At 41.9% G+C, this 20195-nt stretch overlaps 1 protein-coding gene across 4 annotated transcripts in view; it reads right to left on the bottom strand.

The window, feature by feature from the left end:
- Lrch1 (leucine rich repeats and calponin homology domain containing 1) overlaps positions 1-7761 on the bottom strand; it is a 179561-nt gene extending 171800 nt beyond the window's left edge. The window contains exon 1 of one of the 4 annotated variants that reach the window (XM_063232773.1): positions 7215-7761. In XM_063232773.1, coding sequence (XP_063088843.1) covers positions 7215-7512 — 298 coding nt within the window. In that variant the 5' untranslated portion in view covers positions 7513-7761. The remainder of the gene's footprint in view (positions 1-7214) is intronic. The other 3 variants (XM_063232775.1, XM_063232774.1, XM_063232776.1) reach the window with 3 other exon arrangements.
- Between the last annotated feature and the right edge of the window lie 12434 nt (positions 7762-20195).

Genomic DNA, 20195 nt, shown 5'->3' with positions numbered 1-20195 from the left:
GAGCAAGGAAATGGCACACTGGATAAATGGCTTGGAAAAGAAAAACGAAGGCAATCTGGGGAAGAGCATGTGGATGGTGCTCCCCGTTGCCTGCAGAGATAAAGTGACTTAAATCAGACCAAAGCTAACTGGACCAGGTCAGACATATTGATGCCATACCTCATGCTGCGCAGTATAAACATTAAAAACAGAAAAGAAGATTGGGCGAGCACATTATGTAGCAGAATTGTACATACCATACTACATGGGTCAGTCAAAAACAAGCCCATCTGAGAAGCTAGTAGACAAAAAACTAAGATGTGAGGCTCTGTCTGCCCTCTTGGTGAGAACAGTGAAGAGAGAGTCTGGGAATCACTGAGCTGGAGGGTTCCTGGCCTGTTTCAGCTCATGCTCTGCTTAGGTGCCCTCCAGGAGGAGGACTCAGAGAAAGTGCAGAAGGAGAAGAAATCAACATCGAGAAAGATCTTGAAATAACCTGTCTCTGATGTACTAAAAATGTGTAAAACTTTCATGCAGGATAAGTTGAGCTGCTTCAGCATCAAAATCATTTTAACAGAGAAGCAGCAATTTCTTATTAAGGAAAAAAATCAACTTCTGCTACACCCTCCACTAAGGCCAGCAAAGAAGGATGTAGCTGGGAAAAAATACGAACATATACAAAAATCTGACTAAAAAGGCATTCCCCTTCTCCTGCATTGCTGCAGCAAGCAAAAGAGGCCAAATTCTCAGTTTGTCAACATTCTGCTCATGTAAACAATCTCACTTCATTTTTTAAGTACTTTATGGGAACAAATGGTTTCCAAATGTACTATTTGTAACTACAGTATATGGAAGCAATATCACTGAAGTCTTAAATTAAGATGAAGAATAGCATAGGCATACTTCAAATCTATTTTGATAAGTCTAGTTTTTCTAAAACAAATTATTTTTAAACTAAGTCTTAGTTGGAATTCTGCAGTAATTTTTGTTTTTGTTTGTTTCATTTTTGAATGTGTTTTGTCAAATGGCTCGCATCAGACACCAAAAAAGCACTATGGTGACAAAATTGTGAAGTAAAAAAACAGTATCCCATAACAAAAAGATGGTAGCAATAACAGAAGCTAAGTTTCCCATGAGTGACGCAGAAAGCCATCAACTATGTAAATATATTTAGAGTTTGCGACTGATTATTAACACCAATTTACCTTAATTGGAACAATTGACATAACCACTGAAAGAGTTTACAAATTGGTAGAATTACCATATCTAAACTCAGACCAATTTTTCTTGATATCTCTCTAAGAGTAAAGTTTAACTTTCCAAAAAGGTAAATGCAATCTGGAAAGTAGCCCCAAGCACAGGTTTTTGTGACTACTTAAACAAAAGCCTGAGTGTTGTGGCCTGACAGATGAACCCCAAATCACCTTTAGTAATTTCTGCTTTTTAATTAACTAAGTCTCTAGAAAAGCATGCATACTACTATACATATAAGGAGGTGATTATTAGGAGATATAGGAATAAGTAACTGCTGTCCTGTTTAAATATTTTTAATAGATCTTACATACATAAAAAAGAGAGATACGAAAGTACATACAAAAGAAGGACAACTTATGTTTAAACAAGCAATGATTAAATTGAGTTACGGGATAGGAAAAGTCTATAAACATACTAGGACAACAAAGGCCTTTTGAATAGACTGACACCAATGGGATTTTAAATGGCTCTAAATGTTGCTATCAAAGAATTACCACGCAATACAATGGTAAACTCTGGTTAAATAATTAAAAGAAAAACTTAGATGGTAAATGTGCCAAATTTTGGTCTAATACACACCCACCAAAACTCAAGGAAAATGCGACACTGTCTGACAGATTCTTCAGCAGAATCATTACACCGACGAAGGTCAAGCCTTGAGCTGCTCTTTTATGAACTGGTACAGACCAAAACTTCCCAGAGCCGCCTGCCCTCCTCAACTGTGTGCTATTATTCTAAAGCTCTATTAGTCTGCTCCCGGCTTTGCAATAAAAGTCTAAAAGGTAAACAGAATAGCATGTGTGTCCATGGACACTGCTTTGTCACAGACACATGGATGAGTATATCTGAACATGTTTCAGAGCCATAATGCAGAGACAGAGACAGAGAAGGAGGGAGACAGAAAAAGACATACCTATACATATTCACAGAGCGGGGAGCATCTCAGTGGCTCTAAAAGTCTTTATACTAGAAGTCCTCTCCCCTTAAAAAGTATGAGATTAATCAGCAGAAAAAAAATAAGACGGGAACAGATGTAATAATTTATGAATGAACATTCAGAATACATGTAATGAATGTAAAGACACTTATGTAATACTGCCTGCCATAAGAAATGACAGTTACCTTAATAATGAATTTAAATCAATAGTAGATAAATAATTCAGAACTGGATATACTTAGAATATAGGTTTAAGAAAACACATGTGATTTCACGAGTTTCATTATATTTAGTGTGGAAAAGCTTTATGGCCATAATTATAGAGCACAGCATGTTCCCAAAAATGGATAGATTTCTTCAATAAGATCTGTGTGAATTCCAACAATTAACAGTCAAAAGGCTAATAGTCAAAGACTCTGTGACTAAAGGAAGTGGGGTGAGAGATGTTAGCATTAAGCAGACAGGCCTCCCACAAATACCAGAGAAGTATTTGAATCTGTACAGACATTCGAGAGAGTTAAATCAGTCAGACTAGGGTGTTAGTCCCCCAGGCTGACAAATCCCAGGCCTCAGCCATTTCCAGAGACCTCAAACAAAGGGCCATAAGAGTCCTATGCTCTGTCACCCACTGTACAGTGGGAGAGGTGTGGGAGGATATGACCCAAGGACAAGCTTACATGTCCTCTCTCTTACTTAGAGAAGTTTAGAACCTCAGTGATGGGTTTCTCAGTCCACATCTTAGAACCAAGTCTCCAACCACAAAATATTCACTTCTATCTATCCATCCTACACCTGCTCCAAATCCTACCTCCCCTGTGGAAGTCTTTCCTAACCATCTTCACAGAAATTACCGTTTCCTCTGAAGCGATATGCTAAATGTCTGCTTTTACAAATATCTTAAAAGTCAGAGGTGGTTGTAAACCATAAGTATTCTGTTTGTTCTAAAGAAATATTTAGAATATTAATATTTTTTCATGGCACTTGTGATTTCTTGAAATTGTAACTTAGTTTCTCATAGAGTCACATCTTATGATTTGTATTCATACAACTCACACTCAAATACAGAAACTACACACTAGGGCTGAGGAATTCAATGGCAGAGCACTTGCCTAGCCTACATGAAGCCCTAGGTTTGATCCCTTGCACGGAAAAGAAAAAAAAAAAATCACACCAACATTCAAGGAGTACTTTCTATGCCTTATGCTTTTGTTCCTGCCTAGAAAAGCTCTTTATTTCCTACAATCTGCTGATATCCACCTCAAAAAAAAAAAAAAAAAATACTGGCATCCTGGTACATACCAGCAATCTCAGCCACTTGGGTAGAGGCAAGAAGATTGCAAGTTCAAGGCCAACCTGGGCAACTTAGTGAGCTGCTGTCTCAAAATAATGTTTTTTCAAAAGAACTTTAAATGTAGCTCTCAGTGGCAGCATTTGCCTAGCACACAAGAGGACCTGGTTTATCCCCAGCATACGTACACTGACAGAAAAAAAATACTGACAGTGATGCACTGTAGCCATTGCTCATGTAATCAGATTCATTTATTTCTCATTTCAATCATATAAACATCTCTTTGAACTTCTGTATCTAAATGACACTATGTAATTAATCAGTGCTAGAAAGACAAAGGTTGCTTTCTTGATGTTTATATTTATGTACTTCCTTTTAGGGGCTCAATTTTAGGCTTCACTTTATATTTATTACTATTAGTATCACCATGTTCTTATTAATGTCCATATAGAGCAGCCCATGCATTTATAAAACAAAGATATTACATCTATCCTAAGACTTTTTATTCATCCTGAAAAATTAATTTCTTGACTATTTTCCCATCTCTTCAACTAGAGGGGAAACGTCTCAGGAAGCAATATAGATTCTCTTTTTGATCACTGTTATGTCCCTGGTATCCACATAGGGGACTCAGTACACACTGGGAGAATGAATGGGGACTAAGAGAGTCTCCAGAAAGACTCCCAGACTATGCACCCTTCCATTTCTTCTCTCTGCTAATAGAGGGTCAAGACAGGATCGCTAAATTGAGTCCCATCAGGACTGAAGTGGTTCACATCTACACAGAAGTGTAATCTTGAGCGTACTGCCTGCCTTCTCTCCATCGCAGTCTGCCCATCTGTACATGAGGGTAGGAATATGCTCCTGATCCACACTGAGCGATTACATGTCAAGTACTCAGCATAGCAAAGGGCACACAGCATGTGCTGATCATGGCTCTTTCGTCTGGTCCCTTTGGGTCAGTGCCATCTGTGCCTTTCCTCTTCTCATCTACTAAAAGACCAGAACCTCACAACAAAACTTTTGACTAAAACACAAGTTAATTGGCCCAAAGGAAAAGCCTGAGAGTTTTTTCCTATGAATCAAGTATATGTACTTGAGCAACAGAGCATAGACAACCCCTGAGCAGCTCACAGCCTCTGTGTTTCTGTGTTTCCTCTTGGTTTTCATCACTGTTCAGATATACTACACTGCCCAAGAGTGTAGTTCTGTATAGGCAACTGCCAGAAGAGTTACTTTATACAAGTCATTAATCAAATGGCCTGTATTATACAAATTAACAGAGAGAAAAGCCTTGCTATGTCATTCTCTGTCTTGCAAAATTTATGAAAAAAAAATCTTTTTAAGGACCTTCGCATGCCATTCTGATTTTAAGAAATATTCTGCAAACTAAATATGAGCCCAGGAGAAATCACCATCTTTGATGTACATATTACTACTCAAACTATGAACATCACTGGCTTTCTTAAAATGCAAAGAATGTCAACACAATCTACACTGGCAGTCATTTTAATCCTTTATTTATTTGTTTCATTCTTACAAATGAAAAAACAGTGCTCAAATATTTACTTAGAACAAACAAAATTCCTATGGTTTACACCCAGCTTCTGATCTCAGATATTTTGTAAAAGAAAATCTTTAACACTCAGAAAAGAGAATGCTTGTATCCCTCCCTGAGAAATTTTCACTGCACTTGGAGGGAGAGATGGGTGTGATAATGAAGAAGTTAGTTTTTTTAGGATGAATAAGAAGAGTTTTAGGATAGATGTAGTATCTTTGTTTTATAAATGCACAGGCTGTTTTATATTGACATTAACAAGAGCACAGTGACATTAATAGTTATAAATGTAAATTAAAATATAAAATTGGGCCCCATATAAAAAGTACATAAAAATGCACATCAAATGTCATGTAAAATAACTCACTACGTTGAATATCTTTTTCTCTTCACTGGAGCGTTTTAAGTTCCCACAAATTTAGATGACACCCTTTGCGCTCTCTGCCACAAATAAGTTTGTATTGTGGGATGCGGAATTAACGTTAAACTTCTCAGTTTTAACTAATTAGAACTGCCAGAGCACCACACATGTTCAGATGAGACTTGTTATTAAAAACCTGCAAAACTCACAGACTAAGCAAGCAGAAAGGAAAACAGGAATAAACATTTTTAAGTGTCCACTTCTTACAGCAAAGTCATAACTGATAATGTGATTCTGCTTTTAAAGCACTGGTCTTCTTCGAGAAATGCTAACAGCAAACACACCAAGTTCACCTAACTTGGAAGTAATCATCAGCCTAATTCTGAGCCCCAGTACTAACTGCCAGCTCTGTTTTCTGCAGTCCTGCACAATTCAAAGTGCACTCTATGGCAAAGGGGAAAGTAGAATTTCATAGTTTTTTTTTTAAGTTAATGATTCAGGCAATTCTTGGAAAAGCTTCTACTTGAGATGTCACTAAGAGTTCCTATCAAAAGAGGCTCCCCAGCTGTTAAGCCAACTCTGGAAATTCCCTTTCTTGCCCATTCCTGACCATTCCTAAATCCAAATAAAACTTTGCTGACCCTGGAGAGGACTGTTTGATTCCTGCGAACTCAGAATTCTATCTAAACATGCATTGGGGCTCCCAAAAGTGTTTACTGAATTAAACAGGAGAAATGGCACTGGAAACCTAACCTACCAGAGCCACCGCCCGCTCCTTTGCTCCGCCTCCTTCCTTCTCTATAAGAGGAAACTGCGAGGTCTTGAGCTGAGGTCAAGTCATCCAGGATGACAACAGGCCCAGGAAGCTATGACAGCCAAGGGGTCTCGGAAGGAGTTCCACAATGGGGCACCCACTGCCCTGTGAAATGCTGATCGCTTGCCAGGACACAACCCGTAGCCCGGGGAGCTGGACCCGGTGGTCCAGGAACCCAAGTCACTAAGTGCACAATCCCAGGCCCCAATCCTATTCCACCACTCTCCTTCCTGTTTATGGATCCCGCTCCTACAACTCCTAGCTACCAAACGGAAAGCAGACGTCTCGGAAATATGTCAACACATGACATAACTTGAAAAAGCTGGCTGCTTATTGGCGCGAGTTACAACTTGCCGGGTTCACGCTGGAAAACCGGCTCGCTTTAATTACTTTTCTTACACTAAGTCATGTTCCCCTCCAGGGCCCCCGCAAAGGTCTAGTTACTGAGACCAGGTAGTCTGGGTAGCAGGGACCAAACAGCGTGGGCGGTGGGAAAAAGAAAGGAAGGAAGGAAGCGACAGCAGGCTGGGATTCACGACAATCGCAGTGGCTCTGTGCTCGCTCGCACAAGCTCAGGAAGAGGAAGGCTCGGCACTCCTCGCAGGCAGAACCGAGTCTCCTGACGTCGCCAAGCGGGCCGCTGCACCGCGCCGTGCCCTGGGGTCGGACGGGGGCGTGCCACCTTTGTCTGGCTTCCCCCACCCCGAAGGCGACGCTCCCACGCTAGGAGGCTCTGACGGGTCCCCGGCCCTGCGCGGGGCCCAGGAAGGCAGCCTGGGGAGCGCACAGTGCGCGCCCTTCCCGGCCGCGGGCGCCGGGTGCAGTCCGGGGGGCCAGGCGCGTCCCCGCCGTCCCGCACAGCGCTCCCGGCCACCCTTCCCGCCCGCCGCACAGGCCCCGCCGCCCCCTCGCGCCCGCGCACCCCCGGCGCGGCCCGACTTCGGCCGGCCACGGCTCGAGGAAGGCGCGACAGCCGGCCGGGCAGCACCCCACACAGCCGCCCCCGCCCCGGCCGGCGCTCACCTGCCTGCACCGTGTCCGAGAGGTCGTGCCCGGGGGCCGCGGTCCTGGGGAACTCCTTCAGCTTCCTGGCGCTCAGGTTCAGCCCCCCGGAGCTGGCCGCCTCCTCCAGCGCGCGCTCCAGGCCCCGGTTCAAGGGCAGGTTGAAGCCCCCGCCGCCGCCGCCACCCGCCCCTCCGCCGGCTGCGGTCCCCCCGGGGTGGTGATGGTGGTGGTGGTGGGGTGGGTGGTGATGCGGGTGCAGGGCCGTCACGGAGAGCGCGGGGCCGAAAGGTTGGGGTTCGCTTCCCGGCGTCGCCATCTTCTCCCGGCCCCCCCGCCCCGCCCAGCCGCTCCTGCGGGGGGGGTCACAGCTTCGGCCGGCGGGAAGCCTGCGGCTCGGGCTGAATCCCCGCAGTGCCGCCCCGAGGACGCCGGAGGCCCGGAGGAGGCTGCGGGCGGGCGCGCGGAGCCGGGCGCGGACCCGGAGGCGGCGGCGGCGGCGGCGGGGCCGTGAAGGTTTCCTGTCCCCGGGACGCTGCGGACTGCGGCGGCGGCGGCAGCGCGCATGTGTTCCTCGCCCGCGCCCTCCTCTCCGCTCTCCCCTCCTCCGCCGCCTGCTCTCTCCTCCTCCTGCCGCGGCGCCGGCTGTCCCGCCAGACCCCGCAATGCGCCCCGAAATCAGAGCGCGCGCCACCTCCGGTGACTTGCAACTAGACGCCTAGTCCTCCGGGTTCCCTTTGGCCTTCCAGAAGATTTTAGGGCACAAGGAATTTTGGATTGTAGGCGAGGCAACGGATGGAATTTGAAATACAGTGAAGTCACAGGGAGGAGGGTTATCCTGAAGATTTGACCCAGAGCCCTCCGACGGGCAGTTTTCACTATCGGGTTAGCCCCACAGGCCTACCCCCCTCTCCCAGCCCAGTGTTTTGGCCCTTACTGCGAATCAGGCGCTGGTCGAGGTATTACACAGAAATTCTCTTTTTAAATGCAGGAGCCCCTAAGTGGAACTATTGCTACCCTCAGTCTACTAAGAGAAATTAAGAAACTTATCTAAAGTCATCTCTGCAGTCAGAGGTGCTGTTGGATTTGAACCCCAGACTCTAGAGTGATTGCCCTTCCCCCTAGGCTCCAGGACTAGACTACTATCGTGAACTGACAAATACAGAGGGGCTATGCTTGGCAAGCAACAGTAGAAAGCCAGAGACCCAGGAAGGAAGGACGTTTAAGAGGTATTGTGTTTAGGGTAGACAGAATACTTTGTTGTGTAAAGGCGGTGGCCTGGCTATGGCTGAGTGAGCCCCAAATTGTGCTGTGCTAGCAGAGGTTAGGCCAGTGACCCAGCAAGCCACTGATTCCCAGCTTGAGCCTAAGCCTAGGTATGGTCAGTGTCCTCGTGCTGCTTCTTGCCCCATGGGGCACAGCATTCAAGTTCTGCCATGCATGACCCAGGGTGAGCGCCCAGGCCAAGATTTGGAGGCAACAGGGAACATCTGTCACTCAAGGATAGACCAGCTGGGAGACGGTAAAGTCTCACTCCTTTCCCAAAGCTTCAGTTCTCTCTCTCTCTCTCTCTCTCTCTCTCTCTCTCTCTCTCTCTCGCTCTCTCTCTCTCTCTCTCTGTCTCTCTCTCTCTCTGTCTCTCTCTCATTATTTTTGCTGTTTACGCTAGGCCTTAGGGTTCCTATAGGCTGATGGCTTGGGGAAATGTAGCTGGCAGTCAAGTCAGAAAACATTAGAGCTTTTGTTGGGGAGAAGTGTGATGACAAAGGCATCAGGCTGGAACTTGTAAATTTATGGACTCAGCACTTAAACATGACTCGCTATATGTCACTTGCAATCACTGTGGCCTAGTCGCCCTTAATTCCTGCAGAATTCTTGGTTGAGAACAAAATATTACAATTTTCTCAGAAGAAACAAGCGCCACCTGCTGGTATCCTCCCAACCTCATCTCCTTGAAACTGAATTAATAGTAATTAGTATGCGCCATATGCTTGCAGACATCTGGCCAACTACGTCGTCCAGATCAAGCATTGTTGGAATGCCTCATATAAGACATATCTCTTAAAAAGAAAGCTAGTAATCTTTTCAGAGGAAATAATAGTAATATGAGTCTGTGATTTTCCTTTAAGCAAGTGTTCATTCCTTTATTTTGAATAGACATGTTTACTGTAGCTTGATTTTCCTCCTACATATTATTAATGTATACACTCCTCAAAGTAGGCACTTATTTTAGCAACTTCCTCCTGGTATCCCAGAATCTAGGGCTGTATCCTGTATCTAATGAGTGTACCATGAATATTAGTAATTAATTAAGCATTGCACAATAGGCCACTGTTCAACAGATTGCTATTTGTTGATACATCTTTCAAGTTTCAAATGCTTTTCTTGCATAAAGAAGTTTTTCCTTCAAGAGTACTTGACTCTTGAAACTTATCTCGGTTATTTCTAAATATTCAAGAAACATGACGAGCCATTTCCCTGCATGTCTTGCTTCTTCATAGTTCTCTTTGGTTTTGGTTTTGATGTTTTGCTTAGTACAGTACCCTGGAAGATACTCAACCTGGCGAGTACTGAGTCCTTTTTTTTTTTTTTTTTTTTTTTTTGATTTTGATTTTAAGACAGGATCTTGCTGAAGTGCCCAGGCAGGACTCGAACTTTGAATCCTCCCGCCTCAGTCTCCTGAGCAGCTGGGACTACAGCGATGCATCACTGTGCCTGGTTTCACTTTGTTTAATACTGTTCATTTCTTATGAAAACAGTGTCCTCTTCCAGTTCTACCTTTGCCTTCCTGTGCATCTGGTCTGCTGGGAACAGTCATATTTCACAGCTGGCTGCTGTTTAGCCTAAAAGTAGATTCATGACCACGTGACAGAATACGCAGGGAGCCTGACTGTGTTCAGACCCACCTTTCTGATTCTCATCTTGAGAATGCATCTTTGTGAGCTGCCCAGTATGTGTGTAGTGCCTCACACCTGCGGGTTCAGTATCTCTTGGTTTAGTGTCCCAGATTCAATCAACTGTGAATAAAAAATGATCAGAAAAATGTCATTTTGTACATTTTTCTGTACAAAATGACATTTTTCTTGATGTTCTTCCATGAACAACACAATATTAACAACTATTTACTGAGCATTTACATTAAATTCAGTTAGCATTCAGTTACATTTGGATAAATAATCTAGAGGGCTGGGAATGTAATGCAGTGGTACGGTACTTTCCTAGCAGATAAGAGTCCCAGTATAGTGAAAAAGTAGATTTTTAATAAGTAATCTAGATATGACCCACGGTATATGGGAAGATACAGATATGCTACATGCAAATACTGCACCATTTTGAAAAGAGAATTTGAGCATCCTAGGAGTTTGAGAGTTCCTAGAACCAATCTTCCATGGACAGCGAGGGACAGTTATATACATAATACGTTCTTCTTGTTGTTGAGGTCAATTTTATTTGATCTTCTGTCAGTGCAACCAAGAGTCCAAATGAATACACTAAATCTACCATATTTTAATCTTTCTTCTTCCTTGTTTCCCTTTTGTCTATTTTTGGATAGTCTATTATTATTAAATCTTTTACAATCTTTTCCAAATCTGTTGCTGTTTGAAAGACAGCAGTAGATTTTTCTATTCGTATTTTGCTTTAGTTATCTTCCAGTGGTTCCATAAAGTAACGTAATTGAAATTATTGCACTGAGGGGGAAAATAGAAATATTTTCAGTTCCAAGTGTGACAGGAGAAAATGATCAATCTCATCAACAAATGAAAAAGAAATTTAAGTCACCATTCAATTGGAGTTTGGTTCATTTATTGGTTCTGTGATTCCAAAAGACAAAAGGATCCATTTGGGGGTTGGAAAAAATCTTCCTGCACTCAAAAAAGATGACATCATAAACCCTTCCAAATTTAAAGACCCAACCCTTTTGCTCTTGTTTGAATTATGGAGCTATAGACAAGCTTATAAAAACCACATTTAACCTGGGCAAGGTGGCACATGCCTGTATTTCCAGCACTTTGGGAGGCTAGGCAGGAGGATCATCAGAAATTCAAGGCAAGCCTAGGCTACACAGTAAGCTCAAGACCGACCTCCACTACATAGCATAACCCTGTCTAAAAGAAAACAAAACAACAAAAAACCAAATTTAAGAATGAGAGATAGATGGCGGGGATGCTGGTCAGCCCATGTCATATTTTCTGAAAATCACTACAAGACCTCTTTTGGTGGGAATCCAAAGTATTGTGTGAAGGGTGAGTGTGGTCAGCCATGTTTGTTCATCCTAGTTTGGACTGCTCTGTCCAGCTGAGGTAAGTGGACAAGAAGAGGCTGACACAAGTTCCAGTTGTCCATGCAGATGAATTCACGCGTTAGACTCTCCACTGAAAATTTAAGCAACAACACATGGACACCAGAATCAAATGAAAGCCATTATTTTTACCTCAAATACAGCAGTCTGGACTTTATGTCTTTTTCCCTCATCCTAAAACACTGCTTTGCTTTCCTCTTTCCTAAAAAGGAATGGGAATATTTCATGATTAACAGCAGCGTTTCCTGGTTACTCCTTTGACATGCTGTCGGTACTAATGTATTCTCTTTGTACTGTCTCTATGAATATTTATTGATAAATGATCAGAGTATATTGTATTCATTGGTTTTTAAGCCTTTTTAACTGGTAGATGATTTAATAAACAATATTGTCTGGGATATTTACATATTGTATTATGACATATCACCAATGTAAGTATCTCTGAAGATAATAAATATTACTATCCTGGATGTATTTCAGAAATTTGTCTTGTGTTCCAAAATACTAATCAGTGAATCAGTTATTGACAAAGTAGCCTTACCAAATGACAGTGTCCCAAATTTCTTATGTAAATCTAAACACATTAAATTTGTAGAATTGTGTAAAAGTACTTTCTTTGTACTTTGTACTTTCTTATTTTTTTTTTTCTGGCATGAAACAAAACAAAACACAAACCAATGATAATACAGGTTGAACATACCTAATTTGAACATTTGAATCCCAAAATGTTAAAAAAAATCTGAAACTTCTCAAAAGCCAACATGATGCCACAAGTAGAAAATTTCATACCTGAACTCACATGACAGGTAACAGACAAAACCCCAGAGTACTCAAAATAGTGTATAAAATTACCTGTAGGCTATCTTTAAAACATGTGTATGAAACACAAATAAATTTTATATGTAGTCTTGGGTGTTATCTCCAAAATATCTCATTGTATATATGTAAATACTCCCAAGTCTGAAATGCTTCTTGTCACAAGCATTGCAGGGAAGAGATACTCTGCTACACATAAAGCGTAATATTAAATAATTAATTCTGAAAAAAAACTAGGTTAGTAAAGTTAGCAATTTTAAAGTTGTTTACATATGAGATCCCTGGAAACTGCTTAGACTCTTTGCTTTTTTTCTGTTATAAAGTCTTTATTAATATATAATTGCACATATTTATTGGTAGTTTTTTGGTTTTTGTTGGTAGCACCAGGGATTGAACTGAGAGATGCTCTACCCCTGAGCTATATCCCAGGACTTTTCATTTTTGTTTTGAGACAGTGTCTCACTAAATTACCTAGTCTGGCCACGAACTTGAAATCCACCTGCCTCAGCCTCTCAGGTAGCTAGAGTTACAGGCATGAGTTACCATATCCAGGCAGTATTTTCTTAAGAGGGTGCTGGTCATAGCTATTGCAGGCACCTGCTTTGAGCATTTTCTTAAACTCTGCTCACACCCACTGTGATTTGGTGTAATGCCCACACATCCTTGTGAGAGTGTGGATTTGTTTGGGTCTTCATTTCTATCCCCTTCCTGCTTTCCAGGCCTTTGCATGATACAAATTATTCTCAGTCTGAACAGAGGATGTTGCCAGCCTTTACATTTTTCAATCTGCCACAGCCCCTAGTGCTTAGCTTTCTAACCTATCTGTCCCTGGGCCCCAATAGGGGCCAGTTCTTTCTTCTCATGGACCAAAGAAGAAGCAGCTTCTGCCACTTGGGCAGGCCTTGCCTGCCTCACCGCCTGTTCTCTTCACACTTCTTTTCACAGGGCTCCTGCCCTAGACCAGTGCTGGTGAATGGCACGCAGAGCCCCAGCGGGCACATGAGCTGAGTTGCCCCAGCATCACCCCCAGCAGCCGAGCATCGGATGACAGTGCAGTGCTGGCACTTTGTGACAAATAAGTGGGTTTTAGTCTCTAAAAGGTTTGCCATCACTTACCTGGAGCAGGGAGACGTCATCCAACCTTTCTACAGCAGCTCCTAACAAATAAAGAAGCTATGGAATCTGGGCCACTCAGATACAGTCTCAAAGAAGCTGTCTTCTGGAGCCGCTCCCTGAACAACAGTCAAGGATCAGAGTGCAGGGGAAGAATCCTCTATGCTTTGGTCTTCATTCTATTTTTGTAAATGCACCCAGACTCATGATGAGATACCTTTTTGTGTGATTTTTAAAACCATTTTAAATTTTAAAAAAACTTTAAATCAATTCTGTTTAAAAATAATACAGTTTGATGTTATAAACAACTGTATAGCAGAAACAATTTTCTGACCCAGAATTTAAGAGCAATAATAGCATTCTGAAAAAGGCTGTGTGGAAAATAGGACTTGATCCACTCAGAATAGAAAGCTGATTGAAATGAAAAGAGTATCTTTGGCTAATGAGATTGAGCCCTCCTTAAATAAGTTGTGAGGGAAAAGAAATATCAGTAAGCAAGAGCTTTCTTTTGAAAGTTTCCTAAGAGACAGCCAGGAAGTCTCTGAACGGATGCCAACTAACAAGATTCCAACTTACAAAGAAAAAAAAAATTAGAACTGGATTTTTAAAAGATGTAAATGTTAAATAATAAATTAACATCAGATGATCGCTATACTATAATTGTTTCATGTATTTGTTATTGCTTTGTATGGAACTAAGGTATGATTGGCCTATAATATACTAAATACATGAATTATTTAGAGGAAGCAATTATTTATTTACAACCAAATTAAATGGAAGTGACATTTTCCAGAGTATGAACCTCTGAGTCATATTTTTTTAGATTGCTAGCAGGCATTATGCATTCAATGTGTTATTGTCAAATAAGTTTAGCAGACAGAAAGTCAGTAAAAAGTTTGGAAGTTCTTTTACTATGGGGTTCCTGGAATCTTCAATGTGTTAGTGTAGATTATGAATACACAGGGAGGAAATAAGAGTCACATGCAGTCTTCCATGTACGTTTGACTGATGAATTTGTTTGTTATCCAGAGACCACACTTGGAAGACCTTCTGACGGGAGTCATCTCTCTCATTTTTATTATGTATAATAAATCACAGCTCAACTGATCAAAATGTATCTCCCAGGCAACTCCTAGCCAGAAGTCAAATGTCATATGCAGCACCTCCTCAGCAGGGAGCACTCCAAGCCTGTTGCTCATTATGTGGATTTTAAAAGCAGCTTTTCTACTTGTACCAAAGCTACTTTGTATCTAACTGAAACATTATACGTTCCCCAAAAGCAGTTTTTAAGATTATGGATGTCATTACAAGCATATTTTCCAAGTCTGAGGCTGTCATTAGTGCACAGCCAGGTGCAGAACAGCTCCCAGAGTGGCTCTTCTCCCTGGATTGAGTAAGAATTGCTCTCTGGCTACAATGTCATTACACATACTGTGTGGGTGATGCTATTACTGCTCATATTACATACTCTATGTTATGTCTTAAATGCTTGCAGTAAGTACATAATTAATTAATGAGGGTGTTACACCTGAACTTAGGAAATAAGGCTGGAGGAGGAAGCAGTGGTGCAGGAGCAAAGGAATACTATCATTTTGTTCTCACTTCCTACAAACTGGGTCAACATCACAACCCACTGCCTTCACAGTAGCACAGTTCACCATAGTTCAGAAGCAAAACAGTAAACGACTCAGCCTCTGGTTGGTGTAGCCAAAGCAGTAAGGAATGAACGCGATTGCTATTAGGAGGCTGACCAGGCGGAAGGCTCAGCCCAGGGAGGTGAACAGTACTGGATTCCCTCACTGTGTCCACAGGGAAGTGTGATGTCTGCGAGGTCACAGCCTCTAAAACCCCAGAAAATCTACTAAGAGCAAAGATGATGCTGGCCCTGTGGACTGAAGCAAACTGTAAACCATGACAGGGAGTACAGAAGGCACAGCCCAGTTCTTGGATAAATGTCTGGCAGGTAAACAAGGGCCCCAGTGCAACTGGCCGAGCTTCAGGACAGGCTCCTGGCAGCGGCTACTGCGGTCTCATCCTGTGCACTTCAGCACCTTGTTGATCTGCAAGGCTGGACTCTAAGATTTAAACTGTTAACAGTGGCTGTCTGTGGGAGAGAAAACTGGAGGAGGAGATGGAAGAGAAATTTACCTTTCTTTGATAACTCTGTTGTTCAGTTAAAATGTTTTACCTTGTATGTCTATAACTTTGATAAGCATTTACTTACAATTTAAAGATACCAGTTAGCACCAGGCATGGTGTTGAATGCTTGTAACTCCAGCACTCAAGAGGCTGAGTCAGGAGAATTTCTGCAAGGAGTTTGTGGCCAGCCTGAGTTACATAGCATGACTGTCTCAAAGATAAAATCCTATATAAATAAGATAAAAATACTAGTTTAGGAGATTGAGTTTATAGCAACTATCAAAGGTAAAAGGCAGGTGTGTCTCAAAGAAGAGTTCAGTAATACAATGCTCTACGGGACACACTGGAAGAGAAGAAGGGAGAAAGAAGTGTCAGAGTCGTTACAGTGCTATGTGGTGAGATGGTTCATCATTGGACTCAGAGGAGGCACAAGAGTACAGAAGGATGAACGATGGAAGTGCTTGAATAGAAAGGTGCACAGAGCACTGGCGTTTAGCAAAGGTTTGCCGAGCTGCTTCTTCAGCGTGGGAAATGTCTGGTAGTGCAGATGCGATGGACACAAGTGCTGTCTACGCGGTCCTCGTAGTGGAACCAGGGACAGGAGACGGGCACAGAACACCCTCTGTCTTGTAAGAAAGTAGTTCCAGAACAGCTAGACTGCATAGATAAAAAAGACAAAGGAAACAAAAACAGTGGGTGAAACTTTGTTATACCAAACACACGGGGACTAGGAGAAAGGAAAACATTAGTAAGTGATTTAAAAGGCAAAGAGCACAGAAAATCAGTAGCAATTTTCAAGATGGTCATCTAAGGGGATTTGAAAGAAGGACAGTCCCATGAAGCAGATGAGAATTGAGAGTCCAAGAGGAGAGAGCGGGGAGGAAGAGAGACACCTTCCAGAGACATCCAGGGAAAAGGCAAAATGAGAAAGGAGGCGTCCAGAGCAGACGGATGACTTGGTTGCTCCTGTAAGCCTAGAGTGCAAAGATCAGCCATGCCACAGTAACAATTCAGAGACTTTACACACTGCATGTAAAAGGGCCAGGAATCTAAATACAAGACAGAAATGGCACCGCACAGCAGTAATCCTAATACTCTGGGAGGCTGAGGCAGGAAGATTAGAAGTTCAGGCTGATCAATGTAGTGGTTCAGCAAGATGCCATCTAAAATGAAAACAAAAAGGATTAGGAATTTAGTTCAGTGCAGAGGCCTAATGGTCAAAACCCAGAACGCATGGGTTGCGGGGGAGGATGACTCTGAAAACACGCCTCCTAGTAAGAGCAGAATACAAGACCGGATGTAACAGGGATATTTATTCAAACTAGAAACTATAGGACAGTTTGCAGGGCTTCTCTATTGTCGTAGGAAATATTTGCTACTTGGTTTTTCAGCCCAACCGGCAGATGAACTGTCACTGAATTCTCAATGTTGCCAGTAGTTGTTTTTCTTCTTGGATATGTCTAAGTATGCATCTATGGGCTAAAAACTCAAACCTTAAAACATATACCTTGCTATATAAGATAGAAAAATAAACAAGCTTCTCATAAAGGACCAATTCTCTTCAAATTGCTCTCAGACAGGGTTATCCTGTGGAATTCGAAAAAAGCCTGTCCACTCCTGAGCCGAGGAGGGTTTGGGAATCTAGTCCAGCTTCCTCATTCTACAGACTGGGAAGCTGATGTAAACACATGAAGGTGAACTGCCCAGTGTCGCCTGACTGGCTGGTACAGGATGCCAACTGGAACTCAGGTCTCCAGTTCCTGTCTGTTTTCTCCTAGATCCTCATAAGAATAAAAGTCATCCACTATGGAATTACCTGCAACAGTTGCAGTTCCTTCCACCAGTGTGGCTCATCTGCTGTGTGCCTGGGTGTGACATTATTAAAGAGACATGGCCAAATGGGGGCTTACAGGGCTGAGGCCGGGGTCAGGCTGTGGTCTCAGGTTCTACTGGCTTTCCCATTTGTCCCCAGTGTAATCAATTTTACATGATCTATTAATCTTATTGGCTAACCATAGTTCTGTCCCGCCTTATGCCCATGTGCCTTGTGAGTTCCCAGTTTTCCCCCACTTGAACACACCTCACCCCATGATTTTACTCTGTAAAAGTCTCTGGAAAAGACAGAGTCCCTGGCAACCCGCTTGGGACCCCTTCTGTCTCTCTTAGTCAGAAGCTTTCTTTCTCTCAATAAATATATTCTGCTTTTAACCTCTGTTGTTACTAAAATTCATTCTTCGATTTTAGAGAACATGAACTCGTATAGGATGTAGTAGGTTGGGAGTTTCATTCCCCTAAATCAGTAACAAAATACACCATGGTAGCTATTACTGTTATTCCCGTAGCCTGCTCTGAAATTCTGTACCTATTTCACTATATTGTCCTGATTGGCTTTATTCTGTCCTGTTTTGTTGTATTTTACTATCTTAAAAAAAATAGATTCATATGGAACCAAAATAGATCCTTAATAGCAGAAGCAATCCTGGCTAACAGGAGCAAAGAGGAGGCATTGTAATCCCAGACTTGAAGTTATATTTCAAAGCTATAGTGATTAAATAAATAAACAGACAAACAGCAGCATGGTACCAAAAAAGACACGAGGATCAATGGAATAGGAGAGAGGGTGCAGAAACAAACCCAAGCACATTCTACTATTTGATCTTTGACAAAGGGACCAAACATTTTGGAGGGAAATAGCCTCTTTAATAAATCGTGCTGGGAAAACTATCTATCCAGATCTGAATCTCTGACCATGCACTAAACTAAACTCAAATTGGATCAAAGAAATAAATGTTAAGACAGAAACACTTCACCTGCTGGAAGATAAAATAGGTAAAATTCTTGCAATCATATGTGTAGTCAAGGAATTTCTGGCAGAACTCCAGTTATACAGGAAACTACACCAAAAGTCAACTAATTTGTTAAAAGCTTGTGCACAACAAAAGAAACAACATAGGAAAAGGAAGCATACAAAACAGGAAAAACATTGCCAGCTAGTCTTCAGAGGACTAATATCTACGACATATGAAGAGCTCAAAGAAAAATCAGATACTCCCCAAATAAAAGATCCAATCAAAACATGGGGGCGTGAAATTGATAGGCACTTCATGGGATAAGTAGTGCAAAAGGCCAATAAACACATGAAGAAATGCTCAGCATCTCTGGGTATTAGAGAAATGGAAAGTAAGAAAACATCGAGTTTTCGTCTTACCCCAAAAAGATTGGCCGTCATCAGAAATCAAATACTAACAAATGCTGGTGAGGCTGTGGAGCAAAGGGAACCCTTCCTCCACTATGGAAACCAGTTTGGAGGTTTTCAAAAAAACTAAAACTAGGGCCAAGGATGTAGCTCATAGATGTAAATACCTTCGTGGCAAGCATGAGGTTGTAAGGACCCCCAGTACCAAAAAAACAAAGAAAGAAAGAAAGAAATTAAAACTAGAAATTCTATTTTATATAGCTATTAAACACATCTTATCATACATGCACAACCATGTTTATAGCAGCACAATTCATAATGGCTAAATCTTGGAAGCAGTTTATATGTCTATAAACAATTGAATGTATAAAAAGAATGCAGTAATTACAATAGAATACTACTCTGTTATAAAAAAGATAAAAGCAAGTCATTTTCAGGAAACTGAATGCACTTTGTGACTATCATGTTAAGTGAAATAAATCACACATAAGATTAAATATTGCTTGGTTAAATATTGTATAAGCTTAAATATTTCTTTTAGATGAAAAACTCAAATTATAAAGAACAAAATAAAAGATAGCTAATAGAAGGGAGCTAGATCTTTCTCAAATGGGAAAGGGATCAAGACATTGAGGGACAAAGGAGGAAAGAGTGGATGAAAGGAAGGAATTCAGTTGTGTTATGTACATGTACCAGCTCCATACAAGAAATGTAGATATTCTGTGTACAAACATGTATTATTAAGGTTGAAACACAAAACTTTTAAAAGATTTTTTCTGTCATGACCCAGAAGACTAGATGGGTTCCACTGGCCTCCAGATCAGTAATCACAAAATATTTTGGAGGTAGCAGATACTTTGAATTTTTATTTTATAAAATATATATCCTCTGGGCTGGGGATTTAGCTCAGTAGCATAAGCACCTGCCTTGCAAGCAGGCGGTCATGAGTTCAATCCCTGGTACCGATAAAAATGAAAAAAGACAAAAAAAAAAAAAAAAAAATATATATATATATATATATATATCCTCTGCCCAGGAAATTTAACATTAACTCATATACATACTGCTTACACACAATTTTAACAGTAGTGGAGACTCTCCGAAGCTTCTAGGGCTGATCAAGCATTGCCAAATGAATGCCGCTCTGAACAAATCTTTTCTAGTGAAAAAAAAACCTCCAAAGACAAACAGCTCCATGAGCCTATCTTTGAAATATCCTGCTTTTTACCATAGCAAGTTTTTCTTCTCCTGAGCTCTGATACTTGAGCACGCGGGGACTTGTGTGTCAGGGTGGTGGTCAGCTGAGGTGGCACTGATGTAAAGGTGCATCTGTGCTGACTTCACGTCCCCTCTTTCACACTCCATGCTGGGGCTTGGCCTTCCACGCTCACACACTCACTGGGCTCTCCACCCAGCCTCTCCTAATCTCTGCCCACAG

The sequence above is a fragment of the Cavia porcellus genome, unplaced genomic scaffold (assembly GCF_034190915.1).
Source record: "Cavia porcellus strain 051 isolate PalLab524CR breed Dunkin Hartley unplaced genomic scaffold, mCavPor4.1 scaffold_21, whole genome shotgun sequence".
In the NCBI taxonomy this organism is placed as follows: domain Eukaryota; kingdom Metazoa; phylum Chordata; class Mammalia; order Rodentia; family Caviidae; genus Cavia; species Cavia porcellus.
This window is presented reverse-complemented; position numbering and strand designations above follow the sequence as displayed.